General features: G+C 35.3%; 1 protein-coding gene across 1 annotated transcript in view; it reads right to left on the bottom strand.

Moving 5' to 3' along the window:
• Positions 1–27,682, bottom strand: part of MTX2 (metaxin 2) — a 60,718-nt gene that overhangs the window by 18,771 nt on the left and 14,265 nt on the right. The window contains exons 2-3 of the mRNA XM_026454248.2: positions 15,066–15,113; positions 14,078–14,124 (exon numbers count right to left, since the gene is read on the bottom strand). Coding sequence (XP_026310033.1) covers positions 14,078–14,124; positions 15,066–15,113 — 95 coding nt within the window. The remainder of the gene's footprint in view (positions 1–14,077; positions 14,125–15,065; positions 15,114–27,682) is intronic.

Below are 27,682 nucleotides of genomic sequence, written 5' to 3'. Positions count from 1 at the left end.
TCCTCACCAGCAACGGAACAAAGCTGGACAGAGAATGACTTTCACGAGTTGACAGAAGTAGGCTTCAGAAGGTCAGTAATAACAAACTTCTCCGAGCTAAAAGAGGATGTTCAAATCCATCTCTAGGAAGCTAAAAACCTTGAAAAAAGGTTAGACGAATGGCTAACTAGAATAAACAGTGTACAGAAGACCTTAAATGACCTGATGGAGCTGAAAACCATGGCATGAGAACTTCGTGACGCATGCACAAGCTTCAACAGCCGATTTGATCATGGAGTAGAAAGGGTATCAGTGATTGAAGATTAAATTAATGAAATAAAGTGAGAAGACAAGGTTAGAGAAAAAAGTGTAAAAAGAAATGACCAAAGCCTCCAAGAAATATGGGTCTATATGAAAAAACCAAATCTATGTTTGATTGGTGTACCTGAAAGTGATGGGGAGAATGGAATCAAGCTGGAAAACACTCTTGAGGATATTATCCAGGAGAACTTCCCCAACCTAGCAAGACAGGCCAACATTCAAATTCAGGAAATACAGAGAACGCCACAAAGATACTCCTCAAGAAGAGCAACTCCAAGACACATAATTATCAGATTCACCAAAGTTGAAATGAAGGAAAAAATGTTAAGGGAAGCCAGAGAGAAAGGTTGGGTTACCCACAAAGGGAAGCCCATCAGACTAACAGTGGATCTCTTGGCAGAAACTCTACAAGCCAGAAGACAGTGGGCACCAATATTCCACATTCTTAAAGAAAAGAATTTTCAACGCAGAATTTCATATCCAGCCAAACGATTTAATTTCATAAATTAAGAAGAAATAAAATCCTTTACAGACAAGCAAAGGCTGAGAGATTTTGTCACCACCAGGCCTGCCCTACAAGAGCTCCTGAAGGAAGCACTGAACATGGAAAGGAACAACTGGTACCAGCCACTGCAAAAACATGCCGAAATGTAAAGACCATCAATGCTAGGAACAAACTGCATCAACTAACGAGCAAAATAACCAGCTAACATCATAATGACAGGATCAAGTTCACACATAACAATATTAACCTTAAATGTAAATGGGCTAAATGCTCCAATTAAAAGACAAAGACTGGCAAATTGGATAAAGAGTCAAGACCCATCCGTTTGCTGTATTTAGGAGACCCATCTCACATGCAGAGACACACACAGGCTCAAAATAAAGGGATGGAGGAAGATCTACCAAGCCAATGGAAAACAAAAAAAGGCAGGGGTTGCAATCCTAGTCTTTGACAAAACAGAGTTTAAACCAACAAAGTTAAAAGAGACAAAGAAGGCCATCACATAATGGTAAAGGGATTAATTAAACAAGAAGAGCTAACTATCCTAAATATATATGCGCCCAATACAGGAGTACACAGATTCATAAAGCAAGTCTTCAGAGACCTACAAGGAAACTTAGACTCCCACACAATAATAATGGGAGACTTTAACACCCCACTGTCAATATCAGACAGATCAATGAGACAGAAGGTTAACAAGGATAACCAGGACCTAAACTCTTAACCAGGACCTAAACTCAGCTCTGCAACAAGCAGACCTAATAGACACCTACAGAACTCTCCACCCCAATTCAACAGAATATACATTTTTCTCAGCACCACATTGCACTTATTCTAAAATTGACCACATAATTGGAAGTAAAGCACTCCTCATCAAATGTAAAAGAACCGAAATCACAACAAACTGTCTCTCAGACCACAGTGCAATCAAATTAGAACTCAGGATTAAGAAACTCACTTAAAATCACACAACTACATGGAAACGGAACAACTTCCTCCTGAATGACTACTGGGTAAATAAAAGAATGAAGGCAGAAATAAAGATGTTCTTTGAAACCAATAAGAACAAAGACACAATGTACCAGATTCTCTGGGACACATTAAAAGCAGTGTGTAGAGGGAAATTTATAGCACTAAATGCCCACAAGAGAAAGCAGGAAAGATCTAAAATCGACACCCTAACATCACAATTAAAAGAACTAGAGAAGCAAGAGCAAACAAATTCAAAAGCTAGTACAAGACAAGAAATAACTAAGATCAGAGCAGAACTGAAAGAGGTAGAGACACAAAAAACCCTTCAAAACATCAATGAATCTAGGAACTGGTTTTGTGAAAAGATCAACAAAATTGATAGACCGCTAGCAAAACTAATAAAGAAGAAAAGAGAGTAGAATCAAATAGACGTAATAAAAAAATGATAAAGGGGATATCACCAATCAACTCAAAGAAGTACAAACTACCATCAGAGAATACTATAAACACCTCTACGCAAATAAACTAGAAAATCTAGAAGAAATGGATAAATTGCTGGACACATACACCCTTCCAACACTAAACCACGAAGAAGTTGAATCTCCAAATAGACCAATAACAGGCTCCGAAATTGAGGCAATAATTAATAGCCTACCAACCAAAAAAAGTCCAGGACCAGACAGATTCACAGCCGAATTCTACCACAGCTACGAAGAGGAGCGGGTACCATTGCTTCTGAAACTATTCCAAACAGGGAATCCTCCCTAACTGATTTTATGAGGCCAGCATCATCCTGATACCAAAGCCTGGCAGAGATACAACAAAAATAGAGAATTTTAGACCAATATTCCTGACGAACATCAATGTGAAAAATCCTCAATAAAATACTGGCAAACCGAATCCAGCAGCAGCACATCAAAAACCTTATCCACCATAATCAAGTCGACTTCATCGCTGGGATGCAAGGCTGGTTCAACATATGCAAATCAACAAACATAATCCATCACATAAACAGAACCAACGACAAAAACCACGATTATCTCAATAGATGCAGAAAAGGCCTTTGACAAAATTCAACAGCCCTTCACACTAAAAAATCTCAATAAACTAGGTATTGATGGAACATATCTCAAAATAATAAGAGCTATTCATGACAAACCCACAGCCAATACCATACCAAATGGGCAAAAACTGAAAGCATTCCCTTTGAAAATTGGCACAAGACAAGGATGCCCTCTCTGACCGCTCCTATTCAACATACTGTTGGAAATTCTGCCCAGGGCAATCAGACAAGAGAAAGAAATTAAGGGTATTCAATTAGAAAACGAGGAAGTCAAATTGTCCCTGTTTGCAGATTACATGATTGTATATTTAGAAAACCCCATTGTCTCAGCCCAAAATCTCAAGCTGATAAGCAACTTCTGCAAAGTCTCAGGACACAAAATCAATGTGCAAAAATCACAAGCATTCCCATACACCATTAATAGACAAACAGAGAGCCAAATCATGAGTGAACTCCCATTCCCAATTGCTACAAAGAGAATAAAATACCTAGGAATCCAACTTACAAGGGATGTGAAGGACCTCTTCAAGGAGAACTACAAACCACGGCTCAATGAAATAAAAGAGGACACAAACAAATGGAAGAATATTCCATGTTCAAGGATAGGAAAAATCACTATTGTGAAAATGGCAATACTGCCTAAAGTTATTTATCGATTCAATGCCATCCCCATCAAGCTACCAATGACTTTCTTCACAGAATTGGAAAAAACTAAAGTTCATATGGAACCAAAAAAGAGTCCACATTGCCAAGACAATCCTAAGCAAAAAGAACGAAGCTGGAGGCATCACGCTACCTGACTTCAAACTATGCTACAAGACTACAGTAACCAAAACAGTATGGTACTGGTACCAAAATAGAGATATAGACCAATGGAACAGAACAGAGGCCTCAGAAATAACACCACACATCTACAACCATTTGATCTTTGACAAACCTGACAAAAACAAGAAATAGGGAAAGGACTCCCTATTTAATAAATGGTGCTGGGAAAACTGGCTAGCCATATGTAGAAAGCTGCAGATGGATCCCTACCTTACACCTTATACAAAAATTAATTCAAGATGGATTAAAGACCTAAATGATAGACTTAAAATCATAAAAAAACCTGGAAGAAAACCTAGGCAATACCATTCAGGACATAGGCATGGGCAAGGACTTCATGACTAAAACACCAAAAGCAATGGCAACAAAACCCCAAATAGACAAATGGGATCTAATTAAACTAAAGAGCTTCTGCACAGCAAAAGAAACTGCCATCAGAGTGAACAGGCAACCTACAGAATGGGAGAAGATTTTTGCAATCTACCCATCTGACAAAGGGCTAATATCCAGAAGCTACAAAGAACTCAAACAAATTTACAAAAACAACAAAAAAAAACCCCCATCAAAAACTGGGCAAAGGATATGAACAGACACTTCTCAAAAGAAGACATCTATGAAGCCAACAGACACATGAAAAAATGCTCATCATCACTGGTCATCAAAGAAATGCAAATCAAAACCGAAATGAGGTATCATCTCACGCCAGTTAGAATGGCAATCATTAAAGTCAGGAAACGACAGATGCTGGAGAGGATGTGGAGAAACAGGAATGCTTTTACGCTGTTCGTGGGAGTGAAAATTAGTTCAACCATTGCGAAAGACAGTGTGGCGATTCCTCAAGGATCTAGAACTAGAATTACCATTTGACCCAGCAACCCGATTACTGGGTATATACCCAAAGGATTACGAATCATGCTACTATAAAGACACATGCACACATATGTTTACTGCAGCACTGTTCATATAGCAAAGACTTGGAACCAACCCAAATGTCCATCAATGATAGACTGGATTAAGAAAATGTGGCACATATACACCATGGAATACTATGTTGCCATAAAAAAGGATGAATTCATGTCCTTTGCAGGGACATGGATGAAGCTGGAAACCATCATTCTCAGCAAACTATCACAAGGACAGAAAACCAAACACCACATGTTCTCACTCTTAGGTGGGAACTGAACAATGAGATCACTTGGACACAGGGCAGGGAACATCACATACTGGGGCCTGTCAGGGGGTGGGGGCCTGGGGGAGGGATAGCATTAGGAGAAATACCTAACGTAAATGAAGAGTTGATGGGTGCAGCAAACCAACATGGCACATGTATACATATATATCAAACCTGCACATTGTGCACATGTACTCTAGAACTTAAAGTATAAATAATAATAATAATAATGATCTATGTAGAAATCAGAAACCACAATTCAACAAGCATAAAAAGCTTTAAAGAGAGTGAATTTGTTACCAAAAAATATGAAATGTCATTTGAGAGCACATTTGAAGACATATCACTTCATAGACCGACCTTCCTTAATAAAACTCTCACCTAGAAACTACTCCTGGAATATCTGAGTCAATTTTAGATACCTCAACATCTGACAGCTATAGAAAAAAATCAGGTTATTTCTGAAAGCAACAAAAAAGACAACTAGAATAGAGAAAGATACAAGCTTTCCCTGTGAGAACTACATATAAATAACACACTGATAAAACTGATAAATGAACTGATAACAGCCACTCCTCCCAAGAATATAAGCTTCATTAGTACATACAGACCATGTCTATCTTGTTTACTACTTTCATAAAGCTGTAGGGTCAAAATTAAGCAAGAGTTACAAAATAGTCAAAGGTACAGAAAGAACAATTCTTGTAACCCAAGAACCTAACACAATAGCAGTTACATAGTTGGCACTCAATGAACAGTTGGGGAGAAAAGGAAAAAATATATATATTCTTTTTCTGAGTTCCTATAATGAATGCTTTAAAATTTCGTTGCTTAGAAAAAAATTCCCAACTGAGAAAAATAATAACAAAAAAAATTAAAGTTCTTAGGATGAACTAGCAGATGGAAGGAACATAAAATATATTCATTTCTCTTTAATTAACTAATAGTAACTCAGAATTGAAACACTTGCCAATGACCAGCACCAGCTGTCTTCTTTCCTCTTCTTTATTCCAAAGACAAAATGAACATTTGTCTTTCAAGTTAGATACACAGCACACTCTCTTTAGTTGCACCTAAGCAATAAAATCAGGATTGCTTGCCAATAAAAATATAAAAGTAAATCAAAATTTTAAAGAATTGTCTTTAATAACCTTTTAAAGATTAGATGCTTTACACTGATTAATACCATGGGATTCGAGGGGTTATAAACACAGCTTCTAAATTTATGTAAGTCACATGAACAAAGTTATTCAAATTCTAGACAGGTAGCAATCTATTTTCAGTCCAACCAGGTAAAGCTATCCTTAGACAGCAGACATCAAGTTTTTCTTCTTTAAGACAAAGCTTCTATTCATTTCCTAATTAAATTTGAAATATTTTATGTAAGAATTCACTAAGGACTATTCTCAAGCATGCAATGCCATTTTCAGGACACAAAATAAAAATGATTGTGAATTTTAATTCATATCCTTTTTCAACCAGACACAAAGGAAAATTTGTGACAACTGATGAATTATTTTCTACCTTACTGAAGAGGCATGATTTAAAATTAAAAACCATGAACAAATCTATAAAATAATTCATTAGTATATCAAACAGCTGCAGACCCTGTAATTGGAATAAAGTATCTAAGGTTATAAATGAAAAGTGTTAGGTATCATTCTTGAAGTGACAGATTAAGTTCCTAATCCAGTTACCATAATAGCCATATTTGTACTTTAACATAAATTAAGACCTTAATTATATTTATGACTATTTTAAACAAAATAACAAATTCCTTTGTACCTGTGAATGTAATTTATAGCAAAGCCAGGTTCATTTTCCAAACCAATCTATTTCACACTGCAGAAGTACTCTGGTATAATGGTATAATGTAATTCTTGTTGCAGAATGTTGAAAGAATAGATTCACTAAAAGCACAGAAGGGGTCTGAAGATAAATGAAGATGCTATTCATTCAAGGGTAATTTCATCTTAGAACTATATGAAAGATGTTTCACTCACACAGGGTAGTGTACGGCCTCAAATTTAAGTACATTTTCAGCTCAAATATAATGTTGCTCGATTGATTATGTTGATACTGTATATCTAATAATGAAGAATTCTAGCCTTTTTCTGTTTAAAAAAAAAGGCTGTTGTTTTTCCATCTTACTACTGTATCTTTATTGTTCTGTTTAATAGCAACAAATTATAAAGTCCTGCTTGCTATTTACTTTTTAAACAAAAAAGTATACAGTTGTTATCCTAAGTTGCAATCTCTCAGAACTGCAGGAGTGTGAATTTTGTTAAGTTAAATATATATTTATATTAGTAAACCATTACCCTTTATAACCATTTCACATTATTTCACGAATTACTAAAAACCACGCCGGGCGCGGTGGCTCAAGCCTGTAATCCCAGCACTTTGGGAGGCGGAGACGGGCGGATCACGAGGTCAGGAGATCGAAACCATCCTGGCTAACACAGTGAAACCCCGTCTCTACTAAAAAATACAAAAAACTAGCCGGACGAGGTGGCGGGCGCCTGTAGTCCCAGCTACTCGGGAGGCTGAGGCAGTAGAATGGCGTTGAACCCGGGAGGCGGAGTTTGCAGTGAGCTGAGATCCGGCCACTGCACTCCAGTATGGGCGACAGAGCGAGACTCTGCCTCAAAAAAAAAAAAAAATAAAAAAAAAAAATAAAAACCACAACTCCTATAGCCACCTAATTCTATTTGGAATATACTTCATTTTCACAAATTCTACATTGACCAATTTTAATGTTTTATATACACCATGCTATTTAAGTGTTGAGAAACTAATATTGAGATTTGTTTTTTAAACTGCTAAATTCTATTTGCAATTTCAGTTCACAATTATCTTGATAAAGATCACATTTTATATACTGAAATAATCCAAGGTCTTATAAGCATAAATCACCAAAATGCTTTAACATTTCTGGCACACAAACTATAATAATGTAATGTAAGACAATCAGTCTGAAGAATTTAAACTCACTGATATCAAACACACATCTGCAGACTCCATTTTGCTTGTTTGGAATACTGAAAAGGATTTTATAAGTCTCTGTATCTCATAAATGTACACTAAATTGTATTTATCCCCTAGCTTTCCTTTCCTTCACCTAACCCTGAAAGTGAATTCAGAAGCCTCATCTGACAGACGACAATCAAATTAAGAGGAATGTACAAATTTTAAAAACCTAAAACTTTATACTTTGAGGCTTTAATAAAGTTTTGTCAATTTGTTAAAGGTTTTTCATAGAATATTATATTATTTATTAAAATATATATACTCATGTCATCCTACTTATATTTACATCAGGTTTAAACTGATCCTTTAAAACGTCATAAAACCCTGAACAACTCGTTTAAAACAAAATGTATCCAACCAAACTGAAAATTCAAAATCATTTCCTCTAAAATTCTGTAGGTAGCTGTCTACTATGGCCATTTAAATGACACGACAAATTTACAGCAGCTGTATTTTCACACTCAAAGTTTTGTCTCTAAGGCAGTAATCAACCTGCAGCCTCAAAAGAAAGACAGATATTCCTCTCTCCTGCTCTTTCCCAAACACTACATTTGGATATTATCATTTAGCCAATAATTAATCCATCCTTCTAGAAAGCTTCATTTGCTAAAAGAAGGAAAATGCAAGGGTCAGCTAAGTATTTATCATCAAATCTGAAAAGTGAGTGTTTATGTCCCAGCATTAATGGGGACTATAAAAATGCTGACTTTTGGTCAGGTGTGATGGCTCACACTTGTAATCCCAGCACTTTGGGAGGCTGAGGCGGGTGGATCATTTGAGGTCAGGAGTTCAAGACCAGCCTGGCCAACAAGGTGAAACCCCGACTCTACTAAAAATACAAAAAAATCAGCTGGGCTTGGTGGTTGATCCCTGCAATCCTAGCTACTCAGCAGGCTGAGGTGGGAGAATCACTTGAACCTGGGAAATGGAGGTTGCAGTGAGCGGAGATCACGCCAGCAGTGAGTTGAGATCACGCCACTGCACTCCAGCCTGGGCGACAGAGCTAGACACCTTCTCAAAAAGGCAAAACAAAACAAAATGTTGACTTTCAAATTATATACTATATTCAACAGAAAGAAAATAGTTTTTTTCTGTTGTCTTCCCTTTCACTTTTAGAGAAAAGCATTTATTAACAAACAATAAGAAAAAGTAAAAATATTAAACAGAACAAGGACACCTGAGCTTAAATGCTATTCTTAACTTGAAGTAAAAAGTAAGGAAAAAGATTACCTGTCCATGCAATATTCTAATAATGATCATCAGTTTGAGACACTCCAAAAAACAAATTCAAATTTTTATAATATCTAGATTAAGCCATACAAAAAAAAACCAGATTTTTAAAATTGGCTTCACATACATAAAGCGAAATTCTTTCTAAAACTTACTAGAAAATCTCTGTTGCACATGGATAGCACATTGGACTTCTAAAACTTATTGGAAAGTAACATTTTATTATATAAAGACACTCACAAAATAAGTACATAAATCTTTGCAGTCAAAATAGGCACCAATTCTGTATTCAACATCTTACATTTCTATTCCTTTCACTTTTTTCAAAAGAATTTCCCATTTATTACCTACCTTGAGCTTCATATTATAGAAGTAAGACTATCTTTATCCCATTTCAAACATACAAAAGCTAAGACATCTTCTTTTACTCCTTAATGTAAACTATTAATCATAAGATATAATTTACTAAGAAATGTCAGAAATAATTTGTGATTAAATGATCACTTATTGTTAGGTAAAACTTCAAGATCTGTATCATTGGACTAGACCAATATGCAGCAAAGTATTATGAGTGTGGACTGTGGATCCAGACTTCCTAGGTCTGCATTCCAGCTCTGCCAAGCACTATTTTTTTAATTTTGAGCTCACTGTTTAACCTCTCTGCCTTACTTTCCTAATCTATAGGAAAATAGGAATAATAATAGTACCTACCTCATAGGGTAGCTGTGTGAAAGGATTATTTATGATACCTACCCTATACAGCACTTACCTCATACAGTTGTTATAAGGATTAAATGGGTTAGTATGAATTAAGAGCTCAGCACAGTGACAAGCACAGGTGGCACTCAACCAATGTTGTTGTTGTTTTCTGTTTATCTCCACAATTTGTGGGTTCTATCAACGTAGGCGAAGCATCTTTGAGCTTCAGTTTCCACATCTTTAAAATGAGGATAATACTACTACCGTGCACTAGGGTCATGGGAAGGACTGAACGGACTGAACGCAATGGTGCACATAAAAGCTTTTAATAGAGTGTCTTACACAATAAAAGTACTCAATAAATAGTTTTAAAACATATTATTCAGTATTAATAAAATTGTTTGCATTAAAGCATTCAATATTAATTTTTAATAAAGAATGATTACCAAAATTAATGTTCACACAAACACAAACATGTCCAAACAAGATTCTTCTTGCATATAACATTTATTTTCAATTACTCTAGTGTTTTCAGGCACTATCAAGCCTGCAAGCTTCCATTCCTCTTACTGACACTGAATATGTGTTATTTCTTTCAAAGAATTATGAGAGAAAGAAGTAACAACCAGCATTCATTGCATATTTACAGTATGCCAGGTACTCTTCTAAGTGATTTACATATGTTAACATATTCAATTCTCATATTCAATGTTAACATATTCAATCCTATCCTACCCAACAGGATAGCTTCTATTATATCTCTATTTTATATTTGAGCAAACTTGAAACAAAGAGCTCTATTTAGGGTTTGCTGTTTTTGAAACAGACACCAATTGGAATCTTCTATAAAAGACAGCATATACTCGGCTGGGCGTGGTGGCTCAAGCCTGTAATCCCAGCACTTTGGGAGGCCGAGACGGGCGGATCACGAGGTCAGGAGATCGAGACCATCCTGGATAACATGGTGAAACCCCGTCTCTACTAAAAAATACAAAAAAGTAGCCGGGCGAGGTGGCGGGTACCTGTGGTCCCAGCTGCTCGGGAGGCTGAGGCAGGAGAATGGCGTAAACCAGGGAGGCGCAGCTTGCAGTGAGCTGAGATCTGGCCACTGCACTCCAGCCTGGGCGACAGAGCGAGACTCTGTCTCAAAAACAAAACAAAACAAAAAAAGACAGCATATACTCAATCAATAGACATAAACTTCTTTACACTTTTTTTTTTTTTTTTGAGACGGAGTCTCACTCTGTCGCCCGGGCTGGAGTGCAGTGACCGGATCTCAGCTCACTGCAAGCTCCGCCTCCCGGGTTTACGCCATTCTCCTGCCTCAGCCTCCCGAGCAGCTGGGACCACAGGCGTCAGCCACCTCGCCTGGCTAGTTTTTTGTATTTTTTAGTAGAGATGGGGTTTCACCGTGTTAGCCAGGATGGTCTTGATCTCCTGACCTCACGATCCGCCCGTCTCGGCCTCCCAAAGTGCTGGGATTACAGGCTTGAGCCACCGCGCCCGGCCTTCAACTTCTTAAACAAAACAATTTTTGCCAAAACCTTGGAGAGTATACTATGTCTTGCTCATATTATATTCTATTATTATTAACAGTGTCTAACACAAAAGCCACTAGCTACACGAGACTACTGGGCATTTGAAATCTGGCTAGCATAAATTGAGAGGTACCGTAAGTGTAAAACACACTTCAGATTTTGAACTTAATATAAAAAATGTTCCATTAATAAATTATGTATTGGTTACATATTAAAATAATATTTGGATATACTGGGTAAAATAATGCATATTATTAAAATACATTCTGCCTATTTCTTTTCACTTCTTTAAAATGAGGCTTCTAGAAAATTTCAAATCACAAATGTGACCAATGCTATGTATTTATTAGATGGCTGGTTTGGACTTGGGGGTAAGAGAGAATAGTAACAGAGAATTATTATCAAAGTTATTGTTTCTAATCAGTATAAGCTTAAGTCCTTCAAAGCACAAGTACAGAATGGAAGATATCTCTCTCTCTCTGTCTCTCTAGCGTGTGCATGTGTGTATAATACTGCATATATACACATTTGGCTCAAGGGACCAGAGAAACATGCTATACTAATACTTCACTATACTCAACATACAAGAGTGAAGGATAGCAAATCTAAGGGTAAATACCTACAGGAAAAAAACATTTATTTTTAAACTGAAATCATGAAAGTTCCTACAGTCCAAAAAGACCTAACCACTTAGTTTCAGGGGCATAATAAACACCAAGTGTATATGTTAAGTAAAATTTAAATTTCCTAATGGCCTAACTGGCAGACTATTAAAATATCTGATGTTTGATATCTGGTATCTTCTAGAAAATAATCCAGTTTGTGGATACCTGTCACATTGTTTTCATCAATTTTATACATCAAATGTAGGCCTTTAACTGATTCTTCTAAACGAATGCTGGCCCACTATATAGAAGAAAATTACTCCATAAAGTTTACATCAGATATCTGGAAAAGTCACATTTATAGTCATGGCTACTATCAGCTGTCAAGCCAAAGAATATTGAAGAAAACCGAGAAATTTTAATATATGCTGCTTAATTTATCATCGAAGTGACATATGTAGGATAAAAACATTGAAATGGTTAAGGAAAATTCTACATTGTAAAAGGTCCTTTTTTCTGGTTTTATTTTTAATTGCAACTATGATTTGAGAAACCATGAGAAAGCAAATTAATAGAAATCATAAAAATTGAATTAACAAATAAAATACACACTAAGATTTATTTTTTCCTCCCTTCTCTGGATTATTTAAAACATTAATTTTTTAAAATGGTAATATAATGGTATTTTGGTTTGTACTGAAAACTGGCTAACCCATCTATTCCAGGGTTTGTCAACCTTGACAAATCTATTTACATTTGGGGCTGGATAATTCTTTGTTGTGCAGGGACTACTCTGTACGTTTTAGGATTTTTAGCAGCATCTCCGGCATCTACCCAATAGATGAGAATAGCACTCTACCCTTCAACAGTTTTGACAAGCAAAAACACTTAAATACTCTCAAATGTCACAGGATGGCGGTAGGGGGAGTACTAAAGAGCTGCCCAGTTGAAAAGCACTGTATAGTCCTACCCAAAATACCTTTCTATTTGATGAAAATTATTTCAGCACTTCCTAAACTACTATTACGAAGTTTCAGGGGCTATTCCTAGGGGATCCAGATAGCTTCAGCAGGAAACTCAGTAAACCTACTGAAACCACATGCAGAATAGCCTGGGTATATTTTCTGGAAAAATGTTCTACAGCTTTTGCCAGATCCTGAAAGGGTTATCCCCAAAACAGCAATTTTAAAAGGGTTAAGAATCAGTGCTGCAACTAAAATATTCACAGTGCCTTGAAACTATCTGTCCAAAGATATAAAGATCGAAAATATTATTTTATACACAGCGAATCATTTACTTTTACATTTGTTATCAAGGCATGACTACTTTCACCACACTTATAAACTATTCATACAACAGACATTTAGTGGATACAGTCTACATGCTCAGTCCTATGTTAAACTACACAAGCTAAGCAAATAGCAGCTAAATATGCAAAATGATTGGATAACTATAAATCCATAACCTACATCATAAACATTGTTTTTTAATCAAAACATCCCCAAGTATCCTATTTTTCCTATAATGCAGCTTAAAGTTTAGAGGGGCACTAATTTTTCTTGGATTATACAAATGGTATATACAACTTGAAGAGCTATTACATTTCATAAATGGTTTTGGGAATAATAAACACTCATATGATCAATAAATATATAAGGAGTGGCTAGAGAACCAGAACACTGCTACAAGATTACCAAACAGATTAAAGTTAGAGGCCAATGAGTGCAATGAGCAAAACAATGCTTAAAAATATGTGATAAATAAATCTTAACAAATTAATTAGGAAATAATTGTGAGTCCACAAATGAACATATCACCCCAAATAATCAACACCATCATATCCAGCCAAAAGCAAACCAACTGCTGAGACACAGAATGTGCCCAGCACATAAAAGTGATTTCTAAAAAAAAAAAAAATAATTTTTATATTTATTTTATATACTGACAATTAACTGAGTATTACATAATAAAATTATTCTTCACAAGCAAGCAATGTTATATAGATAATGGTAAATCACACAGGAAAAAATCCAAACATATAGTATCAGACTTTTTGGAAGGGGAAAAATATAATTGTAATGAAAAATGATGCAAATCACCTAGGGGGTGAAAAACATATTACATTATTTACATATTTACCTGCACTGCAAGAGAAGCTGCATTGTCAGAAAGTAAAATTTGCTCCCCTGTAGAAATACAATGAAGCATAACTTAACCAAGTAGAATATAATATTTTTATTTTTAAAAAGTATTTATATTTTTTCAAAGGTATTGCCTATCACTAAATTCAAAAGTTTTATATCAATGTTATTATATAATTATAATTTTGATTAAATTATCACAAATGATAAATTAGGACAGTTTCGTCTAAAGCTATTTGATCACTTATCTCATTTTATCAGCAATGTAATTAAAATTGTTCACTTAAAATCAAATTCATTTTTCGTTTTCAAGAAAAGTTTCTCTTCATTAAAATTAAGTAAAATCTGCTGAAACCTTTCTAGTTAAAAGTAAAAGCACTCACAATAATATAAAACCAGCTTGCAGTTAATATTGTACAGTGTATCTAGGTCTGTCACACGAAAGAAAGATGACAAGTTCGCTGCAATAAAAATTCCATGCTTAGAAGACCAGGGCTGCTGCCTATTAGTCTTCATTACTTTGCAGTCTTCTGACAACTGTAGCAGGCTGCTAAGCCCCAAATGGGGTCCATAATGTGATCTGATGATATATGAAGAGCTGCTAAAGGGAGCCCGAACCATCCTAGCCTATACATTTTAACAGTTCCTTTTTACCGAGAGCCCACTTTACCACAGGACTTCAAAAATCTGCTGTCTCAGCTATTGGTGCAGTAAATCTGCCAACTGCTCCTGCAACCACATCATTTTACACCGCCTACAGCAGCCAATATAACGAGTCAATAATAAACTAAGGACCTTATAGGCCATGAATAGTTGGTTTACACTGGCAGATACAAGTTTAGGTAAAACCTCCTAGACAAATTATACAAGGGAATCCCTTCTTTTACATGTCATATTCTCTTTGCAGTAAATTGTATTACTGAGGATTTTTTTGTAATACATACAGCTTGATACAAAGCCATTTTTAATTGTGAACAAGAATTTACCTTTCAATTGCTGATATAATGTAGCATTTTCAGGCCAAGGTTCTGCAGCTATGGAAACAAGTCAGTGATAATTAGGCACATAGAGCAAAAACGTATCAATAACAAAGCAAATTAATAATCATGTACATTTGCCTAGAACATTTAAAGTCAATTGCTAAGGTTGACGTATACACGGTAACTAATCACACTATCTTAGATTCTATGGTAACCAGTATAAGTAGGTTAGATAACTTGTTTTAAAAGCATGTTTGGTTTATCGTTTGCTGATTTTTTTTTTAGTGGGGAGGAGGGGAAGATACTTTGCCCAATCCAAAATGAGAATTAAAAAAACAAAATAGCCCATATGCTACAATTCCTTTAGCTTCTTTCAAATACAGACATATTCTAAATATTATTCATATGTATAAAAAGATACTGATGTCTAATTCACTACAAAAAATGTAGTGAAATAATATTTTTAATATTTTACGGTAAACTTTTAACAAAGTAAAATTTCAAGCAGACATTATATGAAAGAATCAAATATATCTGTATCAAACTGTCCATCTTTCCCCACAATCTGGCAGTATTTAAAAATAGAGGAATCCTGTTGTATTCCAGAAGATTTCATTGCCTTGACCCTACCAACACCACCCCACCAACACAATTGGAGAAAAGTTGCATGATGAAGCATTACGTAACTACAATGTGAAATAATGCCAGTAAAGATAATTTTAGGCCTGAAGTGAAACTTGACTTGACCCTTAATCTCTCATCTAGAGAAGACTGCAGCTACAAAGAGAATATTACCAACCTCCCAGTGTTTGAGAAAAGCACTAGATTTGAATTTTGTCTAATCAACTGCACTTAAGAAGCAATGGCTCCACTGACAAAATACATAGGACATCAGGATATCACTTGTTGGATTATTCTTTGTAAAAGTCACAAAACATCAGAATCACCCATTTTAATAACGTAACTACATTTGCTCTCAGCAACTAGATATATGAGATTTGATAATAATTGTTATATTTCTAATTGTGTTTATACTAATTTAGTCTCTGTGACACAGCAACAAATAACTTTAATATATAATTCTGGCTGATTTTTAAAAATAAATTTATACATGTGAAGCATTTTTTTTTTAAGACTGATCATTTAAAATGTTTTAAAGCAATCCCTGGAATGGGAAAAAGGAACTCCTTAATTTGCTTTTACTTATGCTTTAGAATGAAAAGAAAAACACAGTATTATTACAATAAATAACAAATGTAACTTTTAGGTTTAGTTTGGTTTGGGCTACACAAAATTAAACTCATATTTAGAGATAATGCCATGAAAACATCAAGTAAATAATGAACTACACATAATTTTATATGCTGTTCCCCACAATATTACACATATATATAAGGGCTACTGAATTTCAACGCACATACCAACACAGCAATGAAACAAAATACTTTGCTGTCACAACTTTAACAAAGTAAAATTTCATTAAGAACCAATTAACTTGTATAACAGTTTTTAAAATAAAAGGAAACAAAAACAAGCTGACATCAGCAAATTACTCAAAAAATAACCTTTTCGGATAAATTGTATAGTCAGCACACCTATATTGCTTACATCTATACTAAAAACAATACAATGAGATTCGTTTGTTATAAAATTCTAAATCATCAAAGATTCAATTATATGCATTATATTAATCTTACTAGCAATAAAGCATAGGAATAAAATCCACAAAATTTCGAATAAATATTGAAATCAAGTTCCTTGGAGACACAGATGTGTCATAGGCATCTGTGAACCACACACTGTACTATGCTTTGCATACAGTTGATGTTAATTGTCTGTAAAAAGAAAGAAGATATCTGATTAAACCTACCATTTAATTCCCTAAACATGCTGGCTAATTAAAGTTTTACTCAACTTAATATTACCATCTATGTTAAGGTAACAGAACATTCTAATTTAAAATTGTGGTAATTTTAACTCTTGGTTAGCTACTTTGTGCACATACTAGGCATGCATTACAAATTTTTAAAACAATGAAGTATTAGGTTGCTGCAAAAGTAATGCAGTTTTTGCCCAAAAACTGTATTAAACCTGTATTACTGTGTTAAAATTGGTGATTCTGATGTTTTACGGCTTTTACAAAGAAGAATTCAACAAATGATATGCAAAAACTGCAATTATTTTTGCACCAACCTTTACATACACTAGCATTAAACATATGCTGAACATAATCTAAGTATTCTCTGATAAATCAGAAGCTACTTCACTACTCTGTAACATAACAGAGTTCTTGTATGAACACCAATTTATGTGGTCAGTAATTTCAGTTAAAAGTTAACTCATCAGCCGGGTGTGGTGGCTCACGCCTGTAATTTCAACACTTTGGGAGGCCAAGGCAGGTGGATCACAAGCTTAGGAGTTCAAGACCAGCCTGGCCAAGATGGCCATCTCCACTAAAAATACAAAAATTAGCTGGGAGTGGTGGCTGGCGCCTGTAGTCCCAGCTACTCAGGAGGCTGAGGAAGAGAACTGCTTGTACCCCGGAGGCAGAGGTTGCAGTGAGCCAAGATCGCACCACTGCACTCCAGCCTGGGCGACAGAGTGAGACTCCGTCTCAAAAAAAAAAAAAAAGTTAATTCATCATCACCCCCATGGATTCTCCAGATCTCATCCAAAAGACAAACATGAAAGTAATAGAAAGTTTGCAACATACTACTTCACTGCAAATAAGATCAAAGAAGCTGCCTACAAATACCAAAAGCTCTGTTATTAAGAATCTAAAGCTGGAAATAGGTGAAAAGGGTGAATATTTTACTCAATCTAAGACATAAACGCTGTTTTAACTCAGAAATCATTATTGAAAATAAATTCTCAGAAGGTAACTCTACCAAAACATCCAGTGTTTTCATCACAAATAGAACTTATGACTTAAAAAGAGAAGGCAAATAGACTGATACACACCCATATAGCCAGCAGCCAGGAATTGCAGTTTATCATGCAGTAGACAAGAAATGGTAGAGTATACAAAGAATGACCAGCTGTCTATCTTACCCATGAGCAGCTCAGAGAATATAAATATCACTGACTTAAGTGTATCACCTTACATGATTCTGTTAGGCTGTTGGTATTGTTGTAAAGAAATACCTGAGGTTGGGTAATTTATAAAGAAAAGAAGTTTATTTTGGCTCACGGTTCTGCAGACTGTACAAGAAGCACAGTGCCAGCATCTGCTTCTGGTGAGAGCTGCAGGAAGCTTACATGGGCAGAAGGCAAAGGGGGAGCAGGTGTCACACATAGCAAGAGCAGGAGCAAGAGAAGGCAGGGAGATGCCACTCTCTTTTAAACAACCAGATCTCCTGTGAACTCAGAGAGAGAACTCACTATCAAGGATAGCACTGAGCCATTCATGAGGGATCCACCCCCATGACCCAAACACCTCCACCAGGACCCACCTCTGACAATGGGGATTAAATCTCAACAGGAGATTTGCAGGGAACAAACATCCAAACTGTATCAGTGACAGAGCTCATATAATTACATGTAAAGCATGACATGAGAGAAAAAAAATCTCTAGTTTGTTATTCCCTAGGAGTGCCAAAAGTGAAAATCCTAAACTGGGCAATGGATCTACAAATCAATCACGCAGGTATCATTCTAGGAAATGAGCTCTATAACTGTCTTCATACGTAAACCTATGAATCATGAAAATTATTATCCACACCTAACAGGAAGAAAGCGTATTTGTTGGTTTGGGAATACCTATTATGTAAAAGACAAAATCCAAAAAGACAACTTCTTCCCTACGCTTCTCTTTCCCAAGGTCAGACAAAGTCAGTAATCACCCCTTGCTCCCGAGCATGTGTAAAAGAAAGATTAAGGATTTAAAATCATGGCGCTGACAATATACATCTTAAAAATCTGTGGCATTTTAAAAGAAAAATCATTTTAAAACAATAATAAAACATTTTTACATTTTACTAGTTTTTCTTCAGTTGACCTGAAATGTTTCAGACCACAAACTACTTCAATAGTATATAAAATGTCATGACTCGCCTACTCTATTTTCAGTTTCTATCACCAAAAGCACCTCTCGTGTGAAGTGCCATTTTAAACACACCTAAATGAAGAGACAGCCTTAGAAAACACATAGAACGTGAGACAGAAAGTGTCTAAAAAGGGGGTTGGCAAGAAATGGAGGTTGAGGAAGAAAGTTGTCCAATGCAGTCAAAGTGCAAGTTACTTGTATTCTCACCACATCAAAAGTAAATCTTACATTTCAGACACATCAATAGTTACATGTGGTTCTTGGAATAAAGACCAAAATCCTCAACATGGCCTACAGGGCTCTACTTGGTCTCTGAAGTTACCCTCTCTACCAGCCTACCTCATCACACACACATTCCCCACCTTGACTCTCTGCACTCCAGCCACACTGGCCTTCATCCAGTTTCTGAATGCACCACTTTCCCCCCTGCAGTTTCTTCTGCCTGGAACAATTTTATCCTCCTATGATATTGGCACATCTCAGCTCAAAAATCACTTCCTCAGGTACAGCCAGGTTAATGAGCGTATAGCCTGTGCAGTTGCATAGGGCCTGCAGTTGGAAGGGCCCCCTGCTTGGTTTAATGTTCTGCTGTCTCAGTCTTGAAAGTGAGTAATTTTTGAACACTTTCATTTTGCACTGGGCCTTAAAAATTATGTAGCCAGTCCTATCCTCAGGGAAGTCTTCGCTGACCTCCTTTAATAGTTCAAACACTCCTTTCACAAGCTCTTATAGCATGCACTCTCGTCTGTATTTTTACATTTTAGTAGTTGATTGTTTACCTTCTCCATGAGAAAATACGCACCATGAATCCACCATTCACGTCTGATTTTTGCTTACCACTTCATCCCTAGAACCTAGCACATAGCAGGTTATCAGTAAATGCTGGCTGAATAAACATTTGTTTTCATTATTAGCACTATCATCATTGTTGTTATTACTCTGTACTACGCAGGCTAAGAATGTAGCAGGGAAGATAAGAAAAATTCATGGCAAAACATAAAAAATAAACTTTACTCAAACAACTTCAACACTACAACCAATAACACAACTCAAAAAAAAATTAAATGGCTGCCTAAAATTCCTGGAATTTGAATTTTTATCTTTTCTAACTCTACTTTCTTTTTTAGTATATGTTTTATAATGTGCATGATATATTGGCTCAGCAATTAACAATTCTATGATTTCTAAATTCAGGCCTGCATGCTCAAATATTTATTGATAAGGACATGAAATTTTCATAAATGGTGATTCTTGGGTTAGAGTCATAGGAAATGGAAAGGGGAACAGTGAGATTGTCAGGTAAGTTGAACTGAGGAGTGATACAGCAGTAACATCTGATGTAAACTATATATTTAATATAAAACATTGTATAGAAAGAGATTTCCAGTTTTAGGGTTAGTGCAAAGGTAAGTAATATATAGTTAATTTATATGTTTTTCTTCCTGTATTTCAAAGGATTGTCTTGCACATATATTACATGTAAAGCATGACATGAGAGGAAAAAAAAAAAAAAAAAAAACTAGTTATTCCCTAGGAGTGCCCAAAGTGGAAATCCTAAACTGGGCAATGAATCTACAAATCAGCCACGTAGCTATCATTCTAGGAAACGAGCTCTATAATTGTCTTCATATGTAAATATATGAATCATGAAAATTATTATCCACACCTTATAAAAAGCTGATCTCTTGGTTTGGGAAAAGACAAAATCCAAAAGGACAACTTCTTCTCTACTCTTCTCTTTCCCAAGGTCAGACAAAGTCAGTAATCACCCCTTGCTCCTACATACATCTCATCCAACATTGGAGAACACCGTTCTAACTAAATAACAATTTATTTGAAGTTTTTGCAGGAAACCCAGTCATTCATGTACTCTGGAGCAAGGAAGAGTCTTGCTCTCTTCTGATAAAATCATCCTTTTTGACCAAGGAGAAAGCTTGCGGGGGGAACACACATGAATTAGTGAGGAGAATGGGGATCCCTGCCTAATACCTCCCTAACATGACCCTTGTATCAACCGGAGTACTTCAAATTTCCCCCACAAACTTCATACTTCCTCATCTTTGTGACTTTGCTCAAATTGTTCCCCTTGAGTTCAGAATACTCCTTCACTGCCATATACCCAAATCCTATACCTTTCTCAACCAAGTTTAAATGCCACATCCATCAAAAAGGCTTTTAGGACTAAGCAAATCTAATTTCTCCTTTATCTATACTGTCCACAGCAGTTTGCATTTTTCTTATATATCATTTTCTACTCTATCATACTGTTATGTCAATATCTTATCTCTCTTTCTAGGAGGTAAATTCCTAGAATGTGAAAGATTCTTGTGGTCCCAAGGTTATTAATTAATATCTTGGCTTCTCAACTGCTCCAAACCGAAGATGACTTCTACAATAATACATGCCAAAATATGAAATTAAAATTAACAATGATTAAATTTTATATAGGCATCATTTAAGCTAATATCTTTATTATAAGAGCTCTAAATTAAACTACCCACCTTTTAGAAATTAATTATTTCATGATAAAAAAATTCCTGTACCACTTTCATACTAAAGCAGTAACTTACTCTAAGGTACTCCTAGTGACCTACATTAATTCACTCTTTAAAATTAGAATTACTATTCTAATAGTATTCTCCAACAAAAGATGCATTAAATTTTTATCATTTTTATAAAGAAGAAATATATCCCTATATTGCAGATAAAAAGAATACCTAGAAATAAAGCAAATATCAGAGCACCTTATAACTAAGTGCATATCCAATTAGTTATTAAAAGTCCAGTTAGTTCTTTACCTACTTCCCAATTTTGCCCAGGCCCTGATTATGCTACATTTAGTGTCTTCTTTACCAGGAGCAAAAGAGATGCTGCTTAAGGTTTCAGGCTTTAGCGGGAGAGTTTTTTTTGCAAATTAATATTTCTTAAAGCAGATCATGAGTACTTACGTTGGAGAACAAAGTAAAATCAAAAAGAAGTGACACATATTCTTGAACTTTTGAATGCCATAAATAATGCATAAATGTCAGAAATGCACACATGATAAAGCAACACCCACAACCCCCCAAAAAAGTATTTGCTTCTCATTCATTTTAATTACCTTTAAGTTACCTATTTTTAGGCTTTATCAACCAATACAACAAAAATCAATATTCTTTACTACTAATCCATTATCATTTTTAATGAAATGACTGCTAACCAATAAATTCACATATGTATGGCCATAAGTCTCTTAAAGACTTTATATATTACTTGTAGTATTCTCTTAAATATTAGGTTAGAATTATATATCTATTTATTCCATTCAAATCAAGGTATTTCAAAGTATGAAAGTGCTATGACCTAAAAAAAATTAGTCTAATTCTGAAATCCATCTCTCAACGATCTAATGTAGGAGGAGAAGAGAAGGGCCATGAAAGAGATGTCCTCTGTTGTTTCTTTCTTTTTTTTAAAGTTCTGCACTCTTGATGTACATGACTCCTCTGCCATATGAATGTAGGTGAAGACACAATTTGTAGAATAGGCACTAATATTACATGCTGCTTCAGTTCTGTCATATTTCCAATCCATCAAATTGATTAATGCTATAATAACTCTACACAAACCTATCATTTGTGCACTAATGAAGTCAAACTCAGTTTATCCTTAGGCAACTAGATTCCGAAAGCTCATAGATGTCATCTCTTCAGCACAGCAAGACTATTTAGACAGTGTTATATAAAAGGAGCAAGAAACGTGTAGCCTATCTCCAAATTTGGATGGCTTCCTGCCAAAGTTGTAAATGCAAATACTGCTAATATAACAAAATGTTCAAAGAGCATTCGGCAGCTCTTAAACATGGACATGTTACTGCATGACACACAGAGAAAAGAAGGAAATTTGTTAATTTGACATAAATATTATACTAATGATATCAGTGATATAACATAGACACCATGTTCAAAACCCATCAAGTTTTAGGCAATATATGAAGGTTTCATTTAAAATAGATTTTGAAGATGTTTAGACTTAAAATATGATGATATGGGACTTTATCAAAACTGGAATTTTAAGGGCTATGTATTAAATTCAAAAGAAAATCAACCTGCAGACTATAGTGCAAGTCAAAAATAACACTATATAATGATGATCATGAAATTATTAAATAGTAATGCCCCTTAAATAGTGTTTCATAGGGAATGTTTAATGATATGATACAAGATGTGTAAGCAGAAGTGACTCTTCCCACAAAAGGTATTTAAAACCATTTTCCCACTACCTCAATAGTCAGAGATTAGTGTTTATGTCAGAAAATGGCGTTGGAGAACAGGAAAGTGCAGCATCACACTGTCATTTCCATAAACGTTAAAAAAAAAAAAAAAGCAGGCAGTATTGTGTAGCACAGTGGTAAGGCTACTTAAAAAACACACTTGCAAGCAGGTGTAGATACAAAGATATAGACTACCGTCAATTAAAATAGAAATCCTGAAGCAGAAAGCAAACATTCTAGGACAAAATAGGTAAGTATTAGACACAAATACAAAAGTAGTCCTAGATTCCAGAAGATTCTTCTAGAAGAAGATTCAGACCAGAACTATTCCTTTGGCTACATATCATCATAAGTTTTTAGGAAAAAGAAACTTAATGACTGACATAAGAGTCTACTGTATATCCATTATTGCTTGCTGCATACAGGTTGAGTATCCCCTATCCAAAATTCCTGACACTAGAAGTGTTTCAAATTTTGGATTTTTCTCACATTTTGGAATACTTGCATTATATACTTACCAGCTAAGCAACCCTAACCCAAAAATCAAAAATCCAAAACACTTCAATAAGCATTTCCTTTGAGCATCATGTTGGCACTCAAAAAAAACTGGGATTTTGGAGCATTTTCAGATTTTGGACTTTCAAATTGGGGATACTCAGTGTATATAAATATGTATAGTAAATTATACATATATCTTATTTCAGAAAGTAAATTTAGCCACAGCTACAAATCAGTTTTACCATTCATTCAATAAATACACTGAATGCATATAAAGTGTCAGGCACCATTCTAAGAGCTAAAGGCAAAATTACAAGTAACTGCCCATAAGGTACCTCTATTTTAGAGGTACATGTGGCCTGTCTCCTTATGTGTACCTTTACAATGCCTGAAGAACCACTAAAAAATACTGAAGTCTACCTCATTATGACAATATTATCTGGTATACATATAACAAGGCTTAATTCTGTTTGGGCTACACATTACACAAAAACCAAGAAAAAAACATACACGACAGTGTATAATCTCCAAAATACCAAATGAATTCCAATTTACTGAACTACGGCAAATAACTCAAATAATATTCCACAAATAACTCACTATCTCCAGCAACCCATTCATTTGGAACAAAGTAGTAAGCAAAAGATTAAAATGACCCAGAGTGGGCTGGGTGTGGTGGCTCATGCCTGTAATCCCAGCACTTTGGGAGGCTGAAGTGGGTGGATCACCTGAGGTCAGGAGTTCGAGACCAGCCTGGCCAACATGGTGAAACCTCATCTCTACTAAAAATACAAAATATAAAATTAGCAGGGCATGGTGGCGCATACCTGTAATCCCAGCTACTTGGGAAGCTGAGAGGCAGGAGAATCGCTTGAACCTGGGAGACGGAGGTTGCAGTGAGCTAAGATCGTGCCACTGCACTCCAGCCTGGGCAACCAGAGCGAAACTCCATCTCGAGAATAAAAAAAAAAAAAAAAGACTCAGAGTGAGTAATAATGAATGAATGAGGACAGTAGAATACCCAAGGCAGATGGGTCTTAATACCCTGCCATTCTAGAAGCACAAGATGAAAAGCAACAAAGATTGAAAACACGGAAAAATGAAGGCAGAACTTCCCTCTCACAACCAAAGTTGGAGCCCAATAGAACCAGAGAATAACTAGAATCTATCTCCCGGCCAAATACAAACTAGACTTCTATTTAGGCAGATGATGATTATGATAATGATAGCAATTAAGATTCCGCAAAACTCATACAGCACATATCCAAAATATGTAAGAAACTCTTACAACCCTGTAATAAAAAGACAACATAACCCAATTTTTAAAATTGAGCAAGGAATGTGAATAGCCATTTTTCCAAAGGAGATATACAAACCGCCAACAAGCACATGAAAAGATACTCACCATCATTAGTCATTAGGGAAATACAAATCAAAACCACCATGAGATGCCACTTCACACCCAATAAGAAGGTTATAATCAACAAGACAGACAATAACAAATGTTTTGCAAATGTGGAGAAATCGAAAATTCTCACATGTTGCTTGGTGGGACCATGAAAAGTCTGGCAGTTTCTCAAAATGTTAAAACACAGAATGTTACCATATGACCCAACAATTACACTCCTATGTATTCACCCAGGGGAAATAAAAATAAATATCCACATAAAGACATATATACAAATGTTCATAGCAGCATTATTCACAATCGTCAAAAAGGAAAGCAACTCAAATGTTCATTAACTGGTGAATCGACAGACAAAATGCAGTATATCCATATGATGGAATACTTTTTGGCAATAAGAAAGAACCAAGTAAGTACTGATACATGCTACAACATGAATACTTGGATGAACCTCAAAAACCATTATGCCCAATAAAAAAAAAAAAAGGCCAGACACAAAAGAAAACATATGATCCCATTTACATGACATGTCCAGAATAGGCAAATCTACAGAAACAGAGTAGACCAATGGTTGACTCAAGTTGGTGGTGGCAATGAGGAGTGGCTGCAAATGGGCAAGAAGTTTCTTTTGGAGGTGATGGAAACCTACTGTTAGACTGTGGTAACTGGAGAGGTGAGTGGAAAATTTAAAAAAAGATTGTGGTAATAGTCACACAATTATGTAAATATACTAAAAATCATTGAATTATAAATTTAAAAGGGTATGTAAATTATATCTCAAGAAAGCTGAATAGAAAATCTTAAAAGACTTATTGTACTTACTGTACATGTAAGTACTTGACATATATTAAACACCCCACAACTTTATGAGGTAGATACTATTATTATTTTCCCAATTTTACAATAAGAAAACTGAGGCACAAGCATAAGTAATTTGTCCAAAGTCACAATGCTAGTAAGTGACAGCAGCCAGGATTTGAACCCAAGTAGTATTACTCTACGGTGAACACACAACTAAATTAGCTAACCTCCTGCAGAGCTCACAAATAAACATTCTTGGGTAATAATTATTAGAATTAAAGCAATTATAATTATCTTACAACAGTAGTTCTCAACTCTTCCTGTACACTTGAGGAACTTGATACAGTTATGTATTTCCTAAACTCAAATTCTGATACTGTAGAGATGAGGACCAAAAATCTGCATCTTTAACAAGCATTCCTGGTAAATCTGATGTGGATGGTCTGTGAACACCACAACAAAGACTATCCTAGAGACACAGATGGCACTTGAGATAAGATTATGTTCTTTTTATCTCTTTCATTCATTTATCTCAGAGAAAATGGTAGTAAGGATGTGTGTAGATAAATTTTTTTCAAGAATATTTTTGACCATCTTTTTCTCCTTAAGCATTGTGGCTATGGCTTAAAGCCATGTTTTAAAACATGCCTTAGTAACATGTTGCTATTTTACAATGTTCAAGAAAAAGCCTTTAAGATAAATGAACTCAGGCCACACTTACTTTGGAATCAAAGTGGTAACATGATAGTTTTTCCATTAGAAGTATTAGATAAGGAAAGTAAAAATCAGTTAGGAATTATGAATATCAGTTGTGATATCTATCTATTTATAACTAGAGATCAATTTCAAAATGGTATTCAAGGACCAATTTCATAAACCTGACAAACTTCTAGAGGTTAACAAGGGTCAAGAAAACAAATTCACAGCGCCAACAAGCCAATAACTCAGGGTGAAGTAAATAAATACAAGTCAAATTTAAAACCTTCCATTCTTTCTTAATAAGTATGTATGTGTCATGTTCTCAAATGGTTATGTTTAGACTTTGATCCATTATAAAAATAATCCATCATAGCTGGACATGGTGGTGTGCACCTATAATACCAGCTACTTGGGAGGCTGAAGCAGGAGGATTCCTTAAGCCCAGAAGTTTGAGGCATGCCTGGGCAACATAACAAGACTCCATCACAAAAAGAAAAAAAAATCCATTACTTTTCATTAATTTCCAATAAAAAGCAGGCCAACTGCATATGATTATGATAAATTAACAGAGAAGAGTCTTGTAGTTGGTACTCAAACTTTTAATTTTCATTTTCAAAATGGTAATCTGAAATTTAAAATGACTGTGCTTTTTGCAGAACTAAAAATGAATATGAGATCAACAGCAGATCTATAGAAAAACAGCTGGTTAAGAGTAAAGGTCCAATCCATCTGGCCAAAAAACAGATACAAAAACAGCCCCACATAACTATCAGACCTCAACAACATTAACCTTCACAGTGCAATAGTTTAATGGTTCTCTAAATCTAACTCTAGAGATAGAAAACAAATATCCTTCAAACTAAGTAGTTCTTCCTATCTAAACCAAATACAATTACTGTAATGATATCACCTATTTTTTTTTAAGT

This window comes from Piliocolobus tephrosceles, chromosome 11 (genome assembly GCF_002776525.5).
Source record: "Piliocolobus tephrosceles isolate RC106 chromosome 11, ASM277652v3, whole genome shotgun sequence".
Classification (NCBI taxonomy): domain Eukaryota; kingdom Metazoa; phylum Chordata; class Mammalia; order Primates; family Cercopithecidae; genus Piliocolobus; species Piliocolobus tephrosceles.
Note: the sequence above shows the minus strand (reverse complement) of the source record. Positions and strands in the feature narration are given on the sequence as shown.